Source organism: Marmota marmota, unplaced genomic scaffold (genome assembly GCF_001458135.2).
Source record: "Marmota marmota marmota unplaced genomic scaffold, marMar, whole genome shotgun sequence".
In the NCBI taxonomy this organism is placed as follows: domain Eukaryota; kingdom Metazoa; phylum Chordata; class Mammalia; order Rodentia; family Sciuridae; genus Marmota; species Marmota marmota.
The window spans coordinates 6884892-6907157 of record NW_025999990.1 but is presented as its reverse complement, the minus strand read 5'-3'; the positions used below and the strand labels follow the sequence as shown (position 1 = coordinate 6907157).

The window sequence follows — 22266 nt, the reverse complement described above, 5'->3', positions numbered from 1 at the left end:
TTAGCTAACTAAGATTTTGTGCAACTTTAAAAATATGAAAAGCTTACTTTCACATTTAATTAATAACTTTGTCCTCAAAATTTAAAAGTGACTTTAGAAAGTTTACTGATGAAAACTTAAATACTAAGAGTTAATGGTTTGTAAAACTAAAAAGCGGGGGACTGGGTAGCTGGGTAGCTCAGCAGTAGACCACTTGCCTTGCATGTGTGAGACACTGGATTCAATCCTCAGCCACATAAAAATAAATAAGCAAAATAAAGGTATGTGTCCATCTGCAACTAAAAAAAAAAAAACTAAAAAGGGGAGGTGGGATTAATTGAAGAATATAAATAATTGAATGTACCTTATTACATAAATTTATCCAATCTTTGATTATATTATGCATACATCAAAACATTATTCAACCTCAAAAGTCACTAAATATCTAAGTTAGGTAACAAAAATCATAAGCCTGTTTTTAATTCTGACAACCATATATTACACATAATGTCATAATTTAAAGCAGAAATACAAGATTTATTTCAGGAAAAAGAAGATGATTCAGAAAAAGGATATTATACTATAAAATCCCTTACCAAATCATTAAATTAAAATGTGGCAAAAACTTTATACATTATAAATGAAAGGCTGAGGCTCCTTTCTTATTTTATTTCATCCTGACATTCCAAATAAATTTCCTCATTCACATGTTTTAACCATTTGTTTTTTTTCACATCTCTCATGCTTATAACTGTCAGAGAATTTACAGAAATATCTATTAAAAAGTGGTTACATCTTTTAAAATATTTTTTTAGTTGTAGATGGACACAATATCTTTATTTATTTTTTCGTAGTGCTGAGGATCAAACCCAGTGCCTCACATGTGTGAGGCAGGCGCTCTACCACTGAGCTACAGCCCCAGCCAAAGGTTACATCTTTTTCAAAACTGAAAATACTATTAGATTTTCTCTTGTGAGGGGCAGGGGGCCAGGGAGTAGAGGGGAAACTAAACCAAAACCAATAAAGCAGACAGAATAAACTGTCTTGCTTTACAACTGAAATAAGGTCACATGTCACAGACCACTGGACAACCTAATAAATGCTAACATGCAGTGTACATAGCACAGCTTCAGGCAGTGAGATGCACAGTGGATTCTCTATCCATAAAGCTGTCCTCATCAACTGTTCTGCTTTCAAGGTACTATCCTAAGTGTTCTCCAACACATCTTGCTGGAATGTGTAAGACAGAAACATGGGCAAAATGGAGATTAGTACAGCAAGGCTAAAATTCTGGTAAGCTAGGTGTATTCACTATTCAATAACCAAGGCTGAGCCAGCATCATGAAAGTCATTCCCTGTCATTTATTCTATTTCAAAAGATTCAAACAAACAAATACATACTACCAACAATTTGGCTTAAAATTAAATTTGAAAAAACCATTAACTAACATATCAAAGAACAATCACATTTTAGCAGTTTAGAAGGCCAACAATTAAATAGATGCCTTTTTACATACACAGTGCTACCATTTATCAAGTCCCTAAATTTTGTCATATAAAATATTATGATGTATTTATGGTCATTTATTTTCCTTCCATGAAAAGAAAATATTATAAATTTCCATTTTAGAGATGGGGACCCTGACTCAGAGGTTAGGAAACTTTCCCACAACTAGAGAGCTTTTAAGTGATCAAGCTTGAGGTGGAATTCAGATCTGAACCCACTCTCTCTCTCCATTATGCCACTGTACTTCACTACAGAATGGAATGAAAGGGCATGTAAAACAGTTAAAAGAGAAATATACAGAGATACATGTAAATAGGATCAATGAAAAGCAGATGAGGAAGAGCAAGTAGGAAACACAAAATAAACCATCTTCAAATCAGTCAAAGAAATGGCAATAAAAACCAATTGTAATTCCTAATTCTTTCTTTTTCTCTGACAATAGCAAAATTTTAATGCCTTCAAATTTTGTAGTGTGCTAATATTATAAATACTATCTTCTCTACAAGGGGGCAAATGAAAAAGAATAAGTTGATTGACAGCCTTTTAAAGGCAGATATCAAAACAAGCAATATTTTTACTCCATGGGAAAAAAAAAAAACTATATCAAACCACTGAGGGCAAACCATATAAAAAACACTTTAAACAAAGCCAACATGTGATAACTGGGAACACTGTTATCACATGTTAAAGACAGTTATTCAATTCTTTATACCTTTTAAATGACAGTTTAACCTCATTTAAATGTAGAGGGAAAGAAAAAAAAAACAATTAAAATACACAATTCACCATTAGTCTTTTCAAGAAGACAGTAAGTTTAATAATAAAATCTAAAGCAACCTTGAAGTTGATTCTGTAGTTTCTTTTTTTCAGGATCATCAGATTCTCCTTCCCCATCACTGTCATTCCTAATAAAAAGAATTTAATACATTCAAATGACCACTCACTTCCATCAAATAATGCAAAAATGAAGGAATAATAACCTGAAATATTTGCAACTTAAATGGCAAAATAAGACATTCACATTTAAAGTTATGTTTACTTTATTACTCTTAATATTATATTAAATAAGAGGCAGGTATATTATCAATTAAGAGGGAGGCATAAACAGGGAAGGAACTAAAAGACCACAATGAAGTCAAGAACTATCTCCAAATTTCCATGATATACTTATGTATGTATGAATTATAAATTCATGCTCCACACATTATTCCACAAAGAATTTAAGATATATTACAGAGAAGGAGTTGCAAATAACAATAAAACATCAGGACCAAGCAAAATATGACTTGGAACAAGAATTCGTTCTAGGGAGAAAAAAACCCAGAATACTAATTATCTAAGGTACAAGATCTATGACCCTTAGTCTAAGAATGAGTGAGGTTTCTTGATGAAAATTAACTGAACCCAAAGAACAATGGGCAACTCAGCAGTTCACATATAGGAATTTAAAATGACTTTTTATCTTATTTTTTTGTACTGGGGATTGAACCCAGGGGTATTTAACTGCAGAACCACATCCCCAGCCCTTTTTATTTTTTTATTTTGAGACAGGGCCTTGCTAATTTGCTAAGGCTGGCTTTGAACCTGTGACCCTCCTGTCAGCCTCCCGAGCTCCTGGGATTATAGGTGTGCTCCACACCTGGTCTGGCAACTTAAATTATAACAATTAGTATATGATAGAACACATTGCAACCTTTAAAAATGATGTTGAAGAAATAGTTTGTCAGAAAGATATTCCTGATACAATGTTGAGTGAAAAAGTCACAAAACAAAAAACAGGGCATTATATATATTTTTTTCAATACTGGGGATTGAACCCAGGGGAATCTACCACTGCACTACATTCCCAACCCTTTTTATTATTTTATTTTAAGACAGGATCTTGCTCTGTTTCCCAGGTTGGTCTCAAACTTGCAATCCTCCTGCCTCGGCCTCCCAAGTAGTTGGTATTACAGGCATGTGCCACCACACTCATCTGGCATTATCACATTTTAAAAAATATAAAGGAAATGAAAATTCTGACAGGTTTTATGCCAAAACGGGATTGCCTTGGTTAGGTAGGGTTATGGGTGAGAAAGGAATGATTCACGCAACTCTCACTTCAACCACCCTCATCATGCTTTCTACTGTAAAGGTTGTACTTATTTAAAAAACTGCCCTTTGTAGGCTCCCTTAAGGTAGGGTTCCACATGAGACCCAAGTTCCTCTGAGAAGGTGGAAGTTGCTTCCATGGAGACCAAATCTTCAGACAGAAGCACTGGTTTTACTGAGGAAGTGTGGCAGAGGTCTTACTGTGTGCTTCCAAGCCTTGGCAGCACTTGGCAGGGAACTGGCAGCAGTGGGATCTGAACATGATGTATCTACATACACATGAATTCATAACTACATGTCCTCACATGGCATAATGGGCACCTCTTCTAATGATATGGCATCTATGCTTTATTCTCAGACTCTCAGATTTCTATAAGGCAATAGCCAGCAACAAATCCCTTTTTGTTTAAATTAGCCAAAGTGAGTCCTGCTGTTTATTATAGGATAAAAACTGGCATCCCTCAATAACCAGTACAGGAGAGATGATTACAGGGTCTTCAAACAAGACTGGAAGAACCTCAATAGACAGAGGAAGACACAATATTTCTGTCGGCAAGAGAGTCTCAGTGAGAGTTGGAGGCTCTGGGCACTGAATTTTTCCCAGTATTTTAATTTCAAGTTGGAGTTCCTGCCTTACATTAATGTTCATTCACGTAAGAAACACCAAGTAAAAATTCAATAATTCCCAAAATGAAACCATGATCTGAGTTTTGTTATGTTAATACTGTGGATGCAGAAGATAAAATATTCTCCAGTGTCACAGAATATTCCTGCCCTGGTTCCCTAACCATGTCTTCAACAGAGTATAAAACTTTAAACCTCCAATTTCCTGCTATGGAGTTTGAAACAGCCAATCAGGTTTAGTTCTTATATCCTCATGTTCTTCAAAATGGTCTACATTAGAAGCCACAAAGTCTCTAAAGCACTGTTACTTTCATTCCTTGTAACTGCAGGGATTATCTAGGGACCCGTGCCACTACGAATACCAACTGTATGATATCCTCTAAAGCTCACCAAAATCTTGCTGCTTTCACCCCAACCAGTCCCAATCATCCCAGCAAAGAGCATTCTTCTCCTAAGAGTGTGTCACCTAGAACCACTTCTGGCACCAATCAGCAAAATAGTCAAAGAGGATCTGGTTAGAAAATGTTCCACCTGCTTAGCACAGAGCTAGGCATTCATATATTACATGTCAAATAAATAAATTCTGTCTCTGTAAGTGATGTATTTCCTATCTAGGAAGACATTCCAAAAATGGGTTTCAAAGTTTATAAATTATATAATTTATACATGGATTTTAATTTATAATTTTGTAATTTATAAAATGGGTTGTAACTTATAATTAGTTTCAATTTTATAAATTATGCTATTGTTTGTTTTCACAATGACAAATTTAATAGAAATTTAAGCAAATACAATGCAAATTCACATCAAAAAACTTTGCCTAAGATATCCAAACAATTATTTATATTACTGAAGTTATCTTTCTTTTTGTCTACATGGTTAAAGATTTAACTCACACATCATAGGAGTGTTATAACTTTAACGCTCAATATTTACATGATGGTCAGAGGGTATTCCAGGCCATTCCATGCCATTTTTACAAAGGTCTTCCCCTATCACTAGCAAGTGGTCATGGAGGGTCACCTTAGGTGATGTATCATCACTTAAACCAGGGGCCAGGAAACATTTGTCTCTGAAGGACCAAACAGTAAATATCCCAGGTTTTGCAGCCACACAGTCTCTATTGCAAAAACTCCACTCTGTTTTTACAGTATCAGAGCAGCCTTGGAGGACAACATGTAAAGCAATGGGCGAGGCTGTGTCCCAACAAAACTTTTACTGAAACAGGCAACAAAAGAAATGTATTTCATAGAGGAAAAGTTAAAAGACATAGTGGAATCCAACACTCTGAAATACATACCCCTTCTCATCAGCTGGACTTGGCTGTCCCTCTTTTACTGGCTTCTGTGGTTTTTTCTCCTTCTTCTTCAGATATTCCTTCAGTTTCTCTGCTCTATCAAGATATTCTGTACACTTTGCCCTAATACTCTGCTTGGCTTTATCACCCTGTGCTTCATCTGTTGAAGGGAATGAGATTTTCATTAGTATTCTGTACAGAAATATTTTAAAACTCTTAAGACATATTTCTTTAAACAAAGGAATTCTACATTGGGGGAGAGGGAAAAGATCATCTCTAACTCACTGTTAATCAATGATTATCAATTCTTTTCTATTTTTTCCCCCAAAGGGTTGGAGACAAACAATGAATTTGATACAAAAAAGAACTGAGCAAGACAACAGGTATTTTAAGTTAAGAAATAAGAAATTATTTGATATTATATAGGTTACATTTTGAAAATAGTTAAAGCTGCTTGTCTCACACAAAAACCAATTGTAAGAAAAACAATGTGAATGTAGAACAGCAGTTAGAGGTTGAGGGTATGTGGATAAAGGGGTGGTTAAATTTGATCAGTGCATACTGTTATGTGTGTATTAAAGTATCACAATGAACCCCAGTAGAGGTGTAATTTATTCATGTTGGGCTAGGGATACAGCTCACTAGGTAGAGTGCTTGCCTCACATGCACAAGGCACTGGGTTCAATCTCTAGCACCACACACACAAAAAAAATTCATTCATGTTAATAAAAAATAAAAGATAAACAGAAGTGAAGCAGTATTAGCCATTTCCATTAATGTCTATGTAAGTTTTATTTCAAAGAGTATACAAAGTGATGGAAATTTCATATATTATATGTACCAACAACATAGTAATTTTACTACATAACAGAATGTCAGGGCTATTTTCAAAAGTCTACTTCAGCAATACATGTGATACAAGGAATTGCCCCCATACAGCTTGCGTGCTATATTCTTAGTTTCACTTTAATTGGGCATAAGCCCTCTTGATTAAATGGGGAAGCTCAAAAGACAACCTTGATGTATACAACTGCATTAGGTGTAAGATCCATAAGAGCAGTGTTTTTTTTTTTTTAAAGATCTTTTTTGATATGGACACAATATCTTTATTTATTTTCATGTGGTGCTGAGGATCAAATCCAGTGCCTCACATGTGCAAGGCAAGCGCTCTGCCGCTGAGCTACAACCCCAGCCCCTGAGCAGTGGTTTTTATCCACTTTTCTCTCATCATTGTATCTCTTGTGCCCAGAAGAATGCTTGGCACATGATCAACATGCAATACGAGGTTGTTAAATAAATGAATAAAATGTCTCCCAATCTCTTTTAAAAACAATTATTTCCAAGCATATGCTTACAGAGTAAGTTCAGATTATATATAATTTGGGCATACTATAATTAAAATAAAAAGCTGTTTCCATTGAATATGGACATTTTAAGATGTCTGCGAAAACAAAATAAAAACTATGATAGCTGTTACTTTTGTTAGTTAAGTCTGAGTGCTTAATAGTTACTAGAAAGAAAGTGGAATTTGTTTGGGGAGGGCAAATGCATGGTTCAAAATTTTCTGGTTTGTATTTCAATTTTTATAAATGAAATAGAGTAATTTTTTCCTTTGCATGTTTTTAAATAAAAAATAACTTTTAACTTACATTTAATTACATGGAGAAAATACTGTACAGCATGTTGATAGAGTTGAAGGGCTTCCTCATAATTCCCAGCTTTGTCTTCTTGTGCTGCTTTGCTAGCAAGATCTATTGCTTTCTGTTTGAGATGAAAAATAATAACATCAAACATAAATATAAGTTTGAAGTTAATAATTTTGATATATTATTATTATTTTTGGTGGTGCCAAAATACCAAGGCCTTTCATATGTTAGGCAAGCAATCTACTACTGAGTTACATCTCTGCCTAATTTTTAAAATTTATTAATTAATTTATTTATCTGTTGTTTTTAGATAATCATGACAGTAGAGTTATTTTGACATTTATACATATATGGGGTACAACACCTTACAGTTTTGATCCCACTGTGGTTGAATATGATATAGAGTTACACTGGATGTATACTCATATATGAGTATAGGAAAGTTATGTCCGATTCATTCTGTCTTTCCTATTCCTGTCCCCTCTCCCTTCCTTTCATGTCCTTGTTATGGGTTAGCATCCACATGAGAACATTTGATCTTTGTTTTTTTTGGGATTTACTTATTTCGCTTAGCATGACATTCTCTAGTTGTATCCACTTACTGGTAAATGCCATAATTTCATTCTTCTTTGAGTAATATTTCATTGTATATATGTACCACATTTTCTTTATCCATTCATCTGCTGAAGGGCACCTATGTTGGTTCACAGTTCACAGTTTGGCTATTGTGAACTGAGTTGCTATAAACATTGATGTGGCTGCCTCACTATAGTATGCTGATTTGGGTATATGCTGGGGAGTGGGATAACTGCAGCAAACGGTGGTTCCATTCCAAGTCTTCTGAGGAATCACCATACTGCTTTCCAAAATGGTGGCACCTATTTGCAGTCCCACCAGCAATGTATGCATGAACCTTTTTCCCTACATCTTTGCCAACATTTATTGTTGCTTGTATTCTTGATAATTGCCATTCTGACTGGAGTGAAATGGAATCTCAGTATAGTTTTAATTTGCATTTCTCTAATGTTGAACATTTTTTCATATATTTTTTGACCATTTGTATTTCTTCTTCTGTGAAGTATCTGTTCAGTTTCTTATCCCATTTACTGAATGCATTATTTGTTTTTTTTGGTGTTAAAGTTTTTTGAGTTCTTTATATATCCTAGAGATGAGTGCTCTATCTAAGGTGCAAGTGGTAAAGATTTTCTCCCATTCTATAGGCTCTCTGTACATATTCTTTTTTTTTTTAAATCTTATTTTTTAGTTGTAATTGGACACAATACCTTTATTCATTTATTTTTATGTGGTGCTGAGGATCGAACCCAGGGTCTTGCACGTGCGAGGCGAGTGCTCTACTGCTGAGCCACAACACCAGCCCTCTCTGTACATATTCTTGATTGTTTCCTTTGCTTTTCAGTTTGATGCCATCCCATTTACTGATTCTTGATTTTAATTCTTGCGCTTTAGGAGTCTTATTGAGGAAGTCTGTTCCTGAGCCAATATGATAGAGTTGGGCCTACTTTTTCTTCTAGTAGGTGCAGGGTCTCTGTTCTAGTGACTAAGTCTTTGATTCACTTTGAGTTTTGTGCAGGGTGAGTTACAGGGCTTTAATTTCAATCTACTATATATGGATTTCCAGTATTCCTAGCATTGTTTGTTGAAAAGGCTATCTTTTCTCCAATGTATGTTTATAGTGCCTTTGTCTAGTTATGAGATAACTGTATTTATGTGGATAGCCTGTGTGTCTTTTATTCTGTTCTATGAGTCTTCTATTTTTGTGCCAATACCATGCTGTTTTTGTTACTACAGCTCTGCAGTATAATTTAAAGTCTGGTATTATGATGCCTTCTGCATTACTTTTCTTGTTAAGGATTGCTTTGACAATTCTGGGCCTCTTATTTTTCCAAATAAACTTCATGAGTGCTTTTTCTATTTCTAAAAAATCTCTTTAAGGAAATTCTTAAAAATTAAGTGCCACCATTTAGAGCATACAGAAACAGTAGAAATTTAATTGGCTAAAACCCCTTCAGAAGTAACTGTGCAATGAAATATCAAGAATCTAAAAAAATACCCAAAGCTTTTAACCCAGTACTGAACCTAAACATTTACCGGGCAAAGACATTAAACATAAGAGTTCTTAAAAAAAAAAAAAATGTGGAAACTTAAATTTTTAACAGCAAAAGGATGCCACACAGCAATTTAGTGAAGCCCTAAGTAACATACACAGAATACTAAAGGATTATTAAGAGCATTAAATGAAGAAACATCTGTAATATCATGGCAAGTGTTTCTGATGGATGTTTTAAAAAGCGGGACACAAACTTTTTATATGCAGTAAAAGTTCAGTTATGTGGAACAGCAGCAAAAAATAAAATGACAAAGGAAAAAGATGGGAAAAATTTAACAGAGCTTATTTTTGATGAGTAAGACTTTATGGATTTTTCATTTTCTACTTTTCCACATCATCTAAAACATCCATTATGAACATGAACTACCTTTATAATATTAAATTTTTAAAAAACCCTATGAGAAATAGATCTGTATAAAATGTATCCAAGTGAATCTTGAAAATGATACAAAAGTCAATGACAAAATGACAGGCTTTTAGTTTCTCTCATTGGGGACCAAACCCAGGGGCTGCCACAGCTAGGCAAATGTTCTACTATCAGCACAGGCTTTTAAAGAAAAGGTGATGGAGCAAATGGACACCCATAAGGGGTGGGGAGAAGCTTTGACTTCAACCTATCACTTTCTAACTTTCTACAAAAATTAACTCAAAAGACATCATAGACTTAGATATAAAACATGAAATCATAAAACTTTTAGGAAAAACACAGATAGCCATCAGGGTCTAGGGTTAGGTGAGTGCTTCTTGGATTTGATATCAAAAGTACAATGTACAGAAGGAAAGAAATAATAAACTGGACCTTGTCAAACAAACACTTTTGTTTTCTAATCGACACTGCTAAAAGGATGAAAAGATAAGCTACAGACTGAGAGAAACATTTGCAAAACATCTGATAAGGGACTAGTATATAGACTACCTTAAGGACTCTGAAAAAAAACAGTTAAGAAAGGAGCCAATCAGAAAATGGGCAAAAGACATGAACAGACATTTCACCAAAGAGAGTATTATGGCAAATAACTACATGAAAATATGCTTAACTTTATTAACAAGTTCAGAAATGCAAATTCAAGCCTTAATGAAACATAATTATACATGTTGGAATAACTAAAATAAAGCCAGGCACTATGGCACATGTCTATAATCCCAGCAGCTTGGGAGGCTGATGCAGGAGGACTGTGAGTTCAAACCCAGCCTCAGCAATTTAGTGAGGTCCTAAGTAACTCAGTTAGACCCTGTCTCTAAATAAATACAAAAAATAGCTGGAAATGTGGCTCAGTGGTTAAGTGGCCCTGATTTCAATCCCTGGTACCAAAAGAAAAAAAAAAAGAAAAAGAAAGAAAGTAGCTAAGATATGGGGCTGGGGATGTGGCTCAAGTGGTAGCGTGCTCGTCTGGCATGCATGCGGCCCGGGTTCGATCCTCAGCACCACATACCAACAAAGATGTGGTGTCTGCCGATAACTAAAAAAAAAAAATAAATATTAAAAAAAAAATTGTAACACTGGTGAAGATGCAGATAACTGGATCACCACTCATACTTTGCTGGGGGATATAAAGTGGTACAGCCATTCTGGGAAATTGGTTGTTTCTATTCGGTCTACAACAAACTAAAAATGTGGGCAGCTGAGCAAAGTGAAACAATTTCCAAAGTGCCCCTGGGCAATCAGGTACCCCTAGGGTTTCTGCTCAAAGGAATTTTTACTTTTACTCCCTAGAGCCTGAGAGGGTGTGGTCTTGCCAATTCCTAGGATGCCCATTGTCTCTGCTTAAAGTATTTAACATTTCTTTAGTGTCTGTATTATCCACTTTTACTCATACTTTTCTGGCCAAACTGCAAGTTTTTCAAGTCTTTCTGCTCTGCTTTCCACTCCTGATTATCACAGTAAACTTGGCTAAAACCCACCAGCAAAATCTGTGCCACTGCCTGAATGGTGTGCTGAATAGAAATTTTTTCTGCCTAATTTATTAGTCCATCACCTTTGAATTCAGCCTCATAGAAAGTCTCAGAACAAGGGAAAAATCTAGACAATTTCTTTGCTACAATGTAACAACAACAACAAAAACCACTAAAAATGCAACTACCATATGAAAAAGGGCTCTTGGGTCTTTATCCCAGAGAAACTGAGATTTATGTCCACAAAAAAACCTGTACATGAACACTCTAGATGTCCTCCAACGGTTTCATTCATGATTAAACAAACCATGGTGGATCAATATCATGAAGTACTACTAGGACTACTGTTACACCCAGCTTAGATGAATTTTAGGAAATCATGCTGACTAAAAAACACCAATCCCAAAAGATTGCATGCTATGATTCCATTTATATAAACCTCTCAAAAAATGACAAAATTAGAGACTGGGAACAGGTTAAATGGTCAGGTGTTAAGGTTTAGACATGCAATGTCTCTCTAAGCTCCTGTGCTAATGCAAAATGTTCAGAGGTGAAATTATTAGATTATGAGAGCTGTGACCTCATCAGTCCATCCAAGTTTCAATGGATTAATTGGGTGGTAATAGGTAGGGCATAGCCAGAGCAGTAGATGGATCACTAGGGGCATCCCCTGGAAAGGTTCACTGCCCCTGGATGGGAAATAGAGGGGATTAAGTGTCCCCTCTTTCTCTGCTTCCTGGCTGTCATGAATGGAGCAGCACTCCTCCACTACACCCTTCCACCATGATCTGCCTTAGCTTCGCTCAGACCCATGGACTAGGTCAACCATGGGTTAAACCTCTGGAACCATGAGCCAAAATAAACTTTTCCTTCTCTAAGTTGTTCTTGTTGGGTATTTTGATCACAGCTACAAAAATTGACTAACATCAGAGAACAGGGATGGTGGGTGGGAGAAAAGAGATGATGGTGGTCATAAAAGAGCAACATGATGGATCCTTATAGATGGAACTTTTCTCTATCTCAACTGTGGTGGATACATAAACCCACAATGTAACAAAAGTGCACACAAATACATACAAATACTAGTCCAAGTGAGGAAATGTGAGTAAGAATTGCAGAATGTCTCCATGTCAATATCCTGGTAGGGATAGTGTACTAGTTTGACAAGATGTAACTGGGTAAAGGGTACACTGGATCTCTGTATTGTTTTTACAACTAACTGCATGTCAATCTACAATTATCTCAAAAATTTTCATTAAAAACTAACTTTTAAAAATATGCACAAACATATATGAATAACAAGCATGATTTATTAAAATATTTCAACTAAGTTAATTTAGGTAGTGAAACTGTATTATTCAACAGAGGACTCAACAAAAAAGAAAATGATCATCCAAACAATTCCCAGAACAATCATATGTAAGACTATTACATTCTGAAGCAGCTGCTCATGGATGGGATATAGAGGGGATTGTCAATGGGAGAACAGGTCCCCTACTGGGGCACGCTTCTTTTGTCCAGAAGTAAGAGGGAAAAAATGGTATTGTTTTAGAAATGATAAAATGTTGTAGTTGCATGTTTCATAGTCCAAATAGGTAAATTTTCAAGTTTTGTAAGTTAGATACGATGTAAGAAGTGGAGCTTGGCATGTGGTCAACTGTTGCTTTGGAGAAACTGGTCACATAAGAATGTATCCCAAAGACTCTGTAGTAAAGCCACACAGCAGAAATAAATTCTTTCTTATTCTCACAATAATTTTCTTATTTTGAAAGGCTATGCCACTTACTTCCTTAGACACTTGTTTCCCCTCATTCACAGTCAGCTCTTATTGTGGTGTCATAGTCAGATACCACATTGACTTTGTTAAAGCAAAACTCTTTCCATATATATATATTTTTTCTTTCTTTCTTTTTTTTTTTCTTGAGACAGTCTTCTTGTGTTGCCCAGGCTAATCTTGGGCTTGTGCATCCAAGTGATCCTCCAGCCTCAACCTCCTGAATAACTGGGATTACAGGAATCAGTCATCACATCCAGCTTAAAGTGAAACTCTTATGGTTGGTATTTAAGCTTCAAACACTGTACAATTACTTAGTTGAAGCTATTCTTTCTCCAATGATGAAAATGTCTGTAACCGTCTGATATGGAAGCCACCAGGCACATATGGCTGAGCCCTTGTGGCTCATGTGACTGAAGAGTGAATTTTTATTTAAATAGCCACTTGTTACTATGGTACTGAAGAGCATATGCTAAACTTTTAAGACTCTTTCTCCTTATAAATGCCCCCACTTCACCCTTGGTTTTGTTAGCATTCTGCATTTAAAACAAAATTAACCATGTCATTAGTATGATTAAGGAGAGCTAATGATTCTTTCAGAATATAATCCTTACCATCTCTGTTGCTATAACCCTAGTTCAATCCACAATCACATCTATCAAAACTATACCTAGTCTAGGAGGCAATCAGCCTGCCTTCACCCTTGTATTCCAAAGTACACATAGCAACTGCTGATGGCTTCCTACTGTAAATAATGAAGTTCAAATGCTGCAGCATCATCTACAGGGCCTCACAGGGCCATGGCCCCAGCTATGTTTGGATCTTAGCTGTAACCCTCTAGACCTCCCCTTCACTCAGGCAGCCTGAGCACTACAGACCTCTCCTAGAACACTCCAGTCCTAGTTCAGCTGGCAAATTCAGAGAGCCCTCCCTAATCTGCATAGCAGAGGCTGTATTCCACCCATGCTTCCAGCTTTCCCCTCATTCCTGCACTCCCTTACCCATCATCACTGTATTTACCTATGTATTCACTCACAGGCCTTCTCCTTTACTAATTAAGCTCTGTGAGGACAGAGCCTCACTTGGAGCTTCCGAGCCTCAGAACAGTGCTGGCAGAAGGTAGGTACTCAAATTGCTGAATGAGTGAAAAAAATATCCCTCCATTTGGTTATTCTGTCTCTTGTTATCTCTAACAATTTCTCTACACTGGATATTTCTGAAAGCACACAAATAGCCCTACTTCGAAACACACCCTTCAGCTTAGTTCTCTTTCTCTGCTACCTTTCAGAGCCCAAATCACATGGGGTTAGCCTCTATTCTCTTCCCCACAGTTATGGTTTAGATGTGAGGTGCCCCTCTAAAGCTCACATGTGAGGCAATGCAAGAAAGTTTGGAGGAATGATTAGATTATATCCCTTGCCTAATCAGTGAGTTAATTCTTGATGGGACTAACTAAAGTGGTAGGGTGTGGCTGGAGGATGTGGGAATTGGGCATGGTTTGGGGTATATATTTGTATCTGGAGAGTGAAGTTTCTCTCTCTGCTTCTTGATTACCATGATGTGAGCTGCTTCCCTCGGCCACACACCCCTCCATGATACTCAGCCTCATCCTGAACCCAAGAAATGGAGCCAGCCTTCTATGGACTAAGACTTCTGAAACTGTGGGCTCTCAACTTTCCTTCCTCTATAGTTGTTCTGGTCAGATCCTTTAGTCACAGCAGCAAAAAAGCTGAGCAAAACACCCTCATTACATGAATAAAACTGCTCAGATCAAGGCTATGGTGTCAGACCCAAAGACAAGCTCTGGCTTCATCCTGACCTGACTGTATTCCACAAAGTTTCTCATTTCCTTCTTGACTGTCTTCTGCTGATCCCCAAGCCCCATTTTCCTGATTTTTTTCTACCTCTCCAGCAGCTTCTCTGTTGATCCTCCTCCTGGCATGTGATGAAATATGTTCCTCTGTGTTTGCGATGGGACTCACTTGTTTACTCCCTCCCTAAGTAAGATGTCTCAATGATTTAACACCGATAATCTTTAGGCTGACTACCAAATTTATTCCATCTTAAAACATAGTCGTTCACATCGCTCCTATGTTTAAATTCATCCAGATGTTTACCTGTACGCATAAGTGGGTTTTGCTTCTGTGATTTTTTTTTTTTTTTTTGGCTTGGTTATCCCCCTGGAATGTAACCTCCGTAAGAACAGGAGTTACTTATGTCTGTTGTCTTCACTTTTGCATGAGTTTGGCACAGAGGGATGGCAAAAAACAGTGACTTCATTACCCCATGGTCAGTCATGGTCCAGTCAATCAATATGAAAGAATCAAGATAGGGAACATCTGGGACTGTCCTTTTCAGGTTAGGAGCCCATGGTGTATTTACCTTAGAAAACCCTGGGAAATGGTAAATTCTACAATTACATGTCTCAGAAGAAAAAATGTCCCGTTCCTTGTCTGCCAATACTAATGCTTTCTCTATGCTCCAGAACCCATCCCCCCCTCCACTCTGACATTTACTCCATCAGTGATATGCCACTCTACTATTCTCCCTTTTTTTTTTTTTTTTTTGGTTAGGTCTCTCCTCTGCAGAAAAATGTTTAAATCTTACCTCAGACTAATATCTACAGAATTCAAATAACCAACTCTCTTCAGTTCCTAGATTTCTCTTTACCGACTCTCTTACCATCTCTTCACCTCCACAGCAAAATCCCAAAGAGTACCCCAGGTTCATCCGGGTTTCTTGATATCCTGTTCCTCCCACAGCAATGTGTTCTGCCTGCTGATTCCCAAGGCTCATGCGGAACACCAGAACAAACACCTAACAGTGTCTCCTGACTGACTATCACACCATTCACCCTGGTCTAGAGTCCTTCAGGCTCCCTTTGCTCTTTCCTTAAACCTCAACAACCCAGAGTTTCTGCCTTAGTCCTCGTTTTTTCTTATTCTGTAAGCTCTCCAAGATGGGATTCCCTATGTCCACAACCTCTGCTACCATCTTTATGCTAATAACTCCCCAATGCTCACTGGGCATTTTTTTTGGATAGTCCCCATAAGCACTTCAAATTCTGCAAGTTCAGAACTAAATTTATTTTTGCATCTCCCTAAACATACCCCTCTTTTTGTATTCCCAGAACCAACTCCTACCCTTTCAAGATATCTAATCCAGAAAGCTGGGAGAAATCCCATATTCCTCCTCCCTCCTCACTTTTTTATTATAGATATAAGATTATTCTCCTTTGACCAAGCCTTTCTTCTTTATTTGAATAAGTACAACACTAATCTGGTCAGTTACTATGTCCCATCACACAGGCCTCTGCCTTCTAACTGGTTTCCTTGCACCAGGCTTGCTTCCAGTCACGTTTACTCCACCCCCCACATACAAATGACAGTTTGATTCTAAATCAAAAGTATGAGCATGCTACTCCATGGTTTGAAACTGTTCTATGACTCCCCATGGATGTGGCACACAAGGCTCCTCATGATATGGCATACCTCCTCAGGCCTGTGCCTCCGACTTTGCACACTGAATTCCCATCATATTAACTACTGGCACAACCCCAATGGACTTCGGTGGCATGCCTCTGTATGCATACAGTGTACTCTATACTCTCTCTTGTGATATTCCAGCTTCTTGAGAACTTGTCCTTCTGCTGCAAAGCCTTCCCAATATCTTAAGATGGCTCAGCCTACATTACTTAATAGATTCCCACTGTCTCCTGTACATTTTTCCAAAGATCACACTGTATCTTAAGCCACTTAATATGTCTGTTTTCACATAAGCCATGTAAGGTCACCAATGATAGATAGATAGATATGTTTTACAATTTCCCAGGACTTAGTACAATGCATGGCAGGGTAGACATAATAAATATTTAGGGACTGAGTCAACTTGGGAGTTTTATTTCATATTGTATTACCTGCAGTTTCCTCCAACCTCTGCAAAGTTTATTACACTACTGAGTGCATAAGTTGTTTTTTATCTCCTTGGGAAAGCATCCAAGGAGACAGAATTTTGTAGTGAAAAAGCCAGGCTTGTAAGTAGACAGATTTGGATTAAAAAAGAACCTTAATACTAATTAACTAGTTACTTAACTAAAACTAATTAATTAATCACATCTTTGGGCACACAAACCTTAATAAACTTAGGTTTCTAATATTGTGAAACTGGAATAATATTCACCTGGAAGAGCTGTTTTGGGTATTACATGAGATCACATCAAACATATAGGAGATGATTACAGTTGGGTTTTCTATGATCACATCACCTCCTCTGTGAAGCATTCCTCATTTGATCTCAGAAGAGTAAGATATGCTCTTCCACACTACATTTCCACATTAACCCATGATTCTATTATAGTATCATGAAATTATTTCATAATTTTGATTTTTAGTTGTCTGTACTCCCTGTAGTATCTGGCTACAGGGATTTCTGTCTCATTCAGTGGGAGAGTTCTTCATTGTTTGACTCTTCTGCATCCAAATTTCCTAGGTTAGAAGGTGGAAAGGCTAACTGAGAAAGCATACCTGAACCAACACCTAATAAAACTATTCAACATCCTTCCTGTTTATCACTAGTCACTACACCTTCAGTGAATGTCAATCTCTAGCTGATTCACTAGAGAACATCCAACAAACAACCTTTATGCAATTTATTCTTTATTCTAAGAAATGAGTCATAGTTCCAATTGCAACATTTTATGAAAAAATATAAAACATTTATTTTCATATATTTAAGGAAGATTTTCAAGAAAAGAGCTGCAAACCAGTATTCCCTTGCTTTTATTTATTGGTAAAAACTTGATCTCTGTTTAAAATAGGTCTACTGTGAGTGGTCTTTGCTCAGGACCAATTATTTTGAGTCAAGGAGTTCTTTTCCATTTGACATCTGTAACAGTCGATCAATATTGCTGTCTGTTTGATAAACTAGTGTAAGTCCAAGATAGATATTCAATATAGATATTTCATGCTATTCTGTTGTCCCAAACTGACCTTTTAGGCTGGAAATCCTGGAGGCTAAGCCACATTCCAAACCCTACTGAAATCACAGATCCTTTTAAGATGGAAGGCACCCTTACAGATTTTTTTTTCCTCAAAGAATTCCATTCCGTAAAGCACTAACGACTGAATCTACAATTTTAGTATCCCATCATTTATGTACATAACACTGTGCTCATTACCTTGGGCCTGGAGAAGTGGAGCCACAGAAGTTTAAAAATACTTCCTGATCTTACATACTGCAATTTGGGAGCGTGCACATAAACACATATGTTCAATGAATTATGTAAGTTGGCTCTAGCCACAGCTTCCAGGGCCGTACTCATTTTTCTACTCACGTCAAACAAACTCAAAAAGAAGGGCTTTGCGTTATAAGCCTGAGAAATTAAGAGAGAGCCACAACCATCCTATTTTGAACTGGTCCAAGTAGTGCTTTGCAAAAATTATGCTTTTACTTTCTTCCTGGCAGTTATTGGAGAGACCTGCCCAGCTTGCTTTGAGGCTGTTTTTGTCTCGCCTTTTAAAGCTCCAACCAACTCAGGAGTCTCCCAGAGCCCGCGGCCGTGGGCCCCCGGGTGGCAGAGCTTCCAGGGTCCCACCTGCGGCTCCCCGGCGCCCCGCCCCTGCCCGGCCAGGGCGCGGCCGCTTCCTCCCTCCTCCTCGCCCCAACCCCACCGCTCGCGCCGCCCCTCGGCTCCGGCTCTCGGAAAGGGGCGGGAGAGGAAAAGGGATACCTGAAGGTTGGCCCCAGCAGATGCCATGGCGGGGATCCAAAGTGGCTCTCTGAGGAGTAACGCGGGGCGAGAAGCGCCAACAGGGGCGAAGCCCGTGTAACAGCCGCAAACTTCGAGAGGCTGGGGCTCTCGGACCCAGAAGAGCCGCCTCAGTTCGGGAACGAGCAAAACAACCCTCCACGCTCCTAGCCGCCGGACCCTCCTCACGATACTTCCGCAATCCCGAGCCCCCTGCGGGCTATGAACACACCTCCGACCGGAGCACGTCCGCTTTCGTCATCAGCACGCGCTCTCTCTAGTCACACTGTACGCGTCTCACTGCAGCCCGGGCCCTCGCGAGATGGGGAGAGGCAGCCCTGAAGCCGGATCGAGTCTGGCGGAAGTCAGGCATGGCGCAGGCGCACTGCGACACAGGCCTTCGGGCTGGCTGGCGACCGATAGAGCCGGAGAAGCGCCAGCGCGGGCTAGGTCTTTTTCTTCCTTCCTTCCTTCCTTTTTTTCCCCTTACCCCACCCCATATTCTTAAACTTTGCGATGAGTTTTTGGTTCATCTGACTCCTTTCTCGCCTTGTCACTCCGTGACGTCTGTGCGAAAAAGGCATCTCATCTCCACGACCTCCGAGGACTTTGGTCCGGAGTGTTTTCCTCGTTCCCATCGTTTCCTCGTCTGAAATGGGGCGCGCGTGGTACCCTCCTCCGGGCGACGGGGGATGCAGAGGTGATGGGCAGCAGCTAGAGGACAGGCGACTTTGCCCCAGTTACTGGTCGACCCCACTGACCCGGTTCAGGTGTCGCTCGAGGAAGCCGTGGGGATAATTGGCATAAATACTGCATTTTGGCCGCTGCCCTGGAGCTTACCGTGTGATGGGGAGGCCGGCTCCGAACCTGTCTTGCAGAATGTCACGTGTACCAGTTATATTTACAAGGAAAGTTGTGGCTTCAGAGGTTACGACCTTGTGTGAGCACCTTGATCAGAGATTAATGGCAGAACTCCAATAAAGCCGTTTCCCGGCCTTTCTATTACACAAATCTCTCCTTTCTGTTTATGGTTAGGTTTCTCAAAGGAAAGCAAAATAGTTGTAATCACTCTGTCATTTTATTTCCCTCTCTTTCCTTATTTTTTTGGGTAATCATCTGGTGTCTCCTAAATAAGTACTCACCTCCCCTTTTTAGTTGGTGTGATCACCAATCCTTGAAATCTCTCTTTTATAACTTCTTTATATAACTTCTCTATACCCCTTAGTATTTCCCAGTTCTACCCCTCAATACAGAATTTTCTCTCTGCCCATAGCTTCTCTCAATACAGTCTGCCCCTCTTACCCTCTTCTTGTGTTTTATCTGTCAATCAACTAGAAATGGCTTCAATCTAAATCTGTAGGGCTACCTTATGGCCTGCTCAGCATTAATATTGCCTTTTAGAGATGGGGAGTGGTGGTGGTGTTTGTGGGTTTTTTTTTTTTTTTTGTATGTGTTTTGTGGTACTGGAGATTTAACCCAGGGACCCTCTATCTCTGAGATGTACCTTCGGCCCTCTTAATTTCCATTTTGAGATGGTCTTGCTAAGTTACCCAGGCTGGCATTGAATTTAAGGACTCCTGAATCAGCCTCTTGAGTATCTGGGATTACAGATGTGGGCCACTGTCCCTGCCTTCTGAGCTCTGTTTTACAGGTTTTTTCTGGGAGACAAATTCAACAGATTCAAAACCAAATTAATTTCTTACAGCCCAAATGTCCTCCTCTGGTTTCTCATTCTTAGAATGCTTTCACCAAATCTGCATCATGCAGGCTCAGAACTCAAAGCTTCCTCTCAGCCCTCCATCTCAAGCCTTCCTTTACAGTAGGGACTTCAGCCCTTAATGAATGCCAGTACTTAGTAAATGTTTAATTATTATTAGGTGCTTAACTGAACTGCTTAAAATCGGATACTGTTGAGGCCTGGGGACAAAAAGACAGTCAACGTAGGTAATGAATGATTGGGTCAGAAAGATGGGGGCTGATTCAGGAGGAAATAAAATGTTACTACCTTCAGGACATTTCCCCCTTCTCCTGTTGCCAAGGTGACCTACCTCCAGGGAATTGTTTCTGCCCGAGTTGTTCAGGAATGACCCCCTCCCACTCTCTTCCTTTTCCCACCCAGTATCACTCTGCCTTTTGGCTCACCTTTGTCGGGATGTGGGGGCGGGGACAGAGCATGAGAACAAAGGAAATCTGAAATGTATAAAAGGGGCAGGATACCCCACTTACTCAGACACCCAGCTCTGTGGCCCCCTTCTCTGTCAAGTCTACCTCTGTTCTGTCCTTTTAATAAACTTGCTTTCTACCCTTGCCTCGGAGTTTCATGGATGTTCAGTCTTCAATATCTGGGGAAATGGGACTTGGCCTTGATTGATTCACATCATTGGTATCACTGGTTCTTTAATGACTATCAAATAAACCTGATTTTGCCTGAAAGTACAACCAGACTCTGACTTACCTTTCAATTCAAACCTCCCTCCACCCTTTTGTATGTGTTGGGGATTGAACCGAGGGCCCTTTGCATGCTAACCATGTCTCTACCACTGAGCTAGCTTCAGGGCCTCAACCCCTAAATCTTTACCAAAACTAAACACAAGTGCCAGGCATCAGAAAATATGATGATGTATGGTCCTTGCCATTTAGGAGTTTATTTATTTATTTATTTTTTAGAGAGAGGGAGAGAGAATTTTAATATTTATTTATTTTTTAGTTATCGGCGGACACAACATCTTTGTTTGTATGTGGTGGTGAGGATCGAACCCGGGCCGCACGCATGCCAGGCGAGCGCGCTACCGCTTGAGCCACATCCCCAGCCCCCCATTTAGGAGTTTAAAAATCAGTGAAAGACACAGAAGAGTTTAAAAAAGAAGAATTCTGAGTGTTAATGAGTACTACCATAAGCAAGTCTATTTTAGATATTGGATATGAACCAGTCAAAATCCCCTATCACCATGAAGGTCATGTTGATATGACATACCCCAACCCCATTGCAGTGAAGAGGACACATCAGTTCTGTATTGTTCTCCCCCCAAATCTATAACCTCAGTCTAATCATGAGAAAAAGGAAAAACTTCTTTGAGGGATTTGTCTACTTCTACAATTTATCTGAACTATTCTCTTAAAAAATGTCAAGTTCATGAAAGAAGGAGCAAGATGAAAAAATGTGGCATATATACACAATGGAATATTACTCAACAATAAAAGAGAATAAAATCATGGCATTTGCAGGTAAATGGATGGTGTTGGAGAAGATAATGCTAAGTGAAGTTATCCAGTCCCCCCAAAAAACCAAATGTCAAATGTTTTCTCTGCTATAAGGAGGCTGATTCATAGTGGGGTAGGGAGGGGGAGCATGAGAGGAATAGAGGAACTCTAGATAGGGCAGAGGGGTAGGAGGGGAAGGGAGGAGGCAGGGGGTTAGCAAGGATGGTGAAATGTGATATCATTATCCAAAGTACATGTATGAAGACACGAATTGGTGTGAACATACTTTATATACAGCCAGAGATATGAAAAATTGTGCTGTATATGTGAAATAAGAATTGTAATGCATTCTGCTGTCATTTATTTTTAAAAAATCAATT

General features: G+C 38.7%; 1 protein-coding gene across 1 annotated transcript in view; it reads right to left on the bottom strand.

Annotated features, from left to right (window-relative positions):
• Nucleotides 1-19012, bottom strand: part of Vps4b (vacuolar protein sorting 4 homolog B) — a 34804-nt gene extending 15792 nt beyond the window's left edge. Inside the window, exons 1-4 of the mRNA XM_015482322.2 lie at nt 18668-19012; nt 7148-7259; nt 5502-5658; nt 2324-2391 (exon numbers count right to left, since the gene is read on the bottom strand). Coding sequence (XP_015337808.1) covers nt 2324-2391; nt 5502-5658; nt 7148-7259; nt 18668-18694 — 364 coding nt within the window. The 5' untranslated portion in view covers nt 18695-19012. The remainder of the gene's footprint in view (nt 1-2323; nt 2392-5501; nt 5659-7147; nt 7260-18667) is intronic.
• Nucleotides 19013-22266: the final 3254 nt, after the last annotated feature.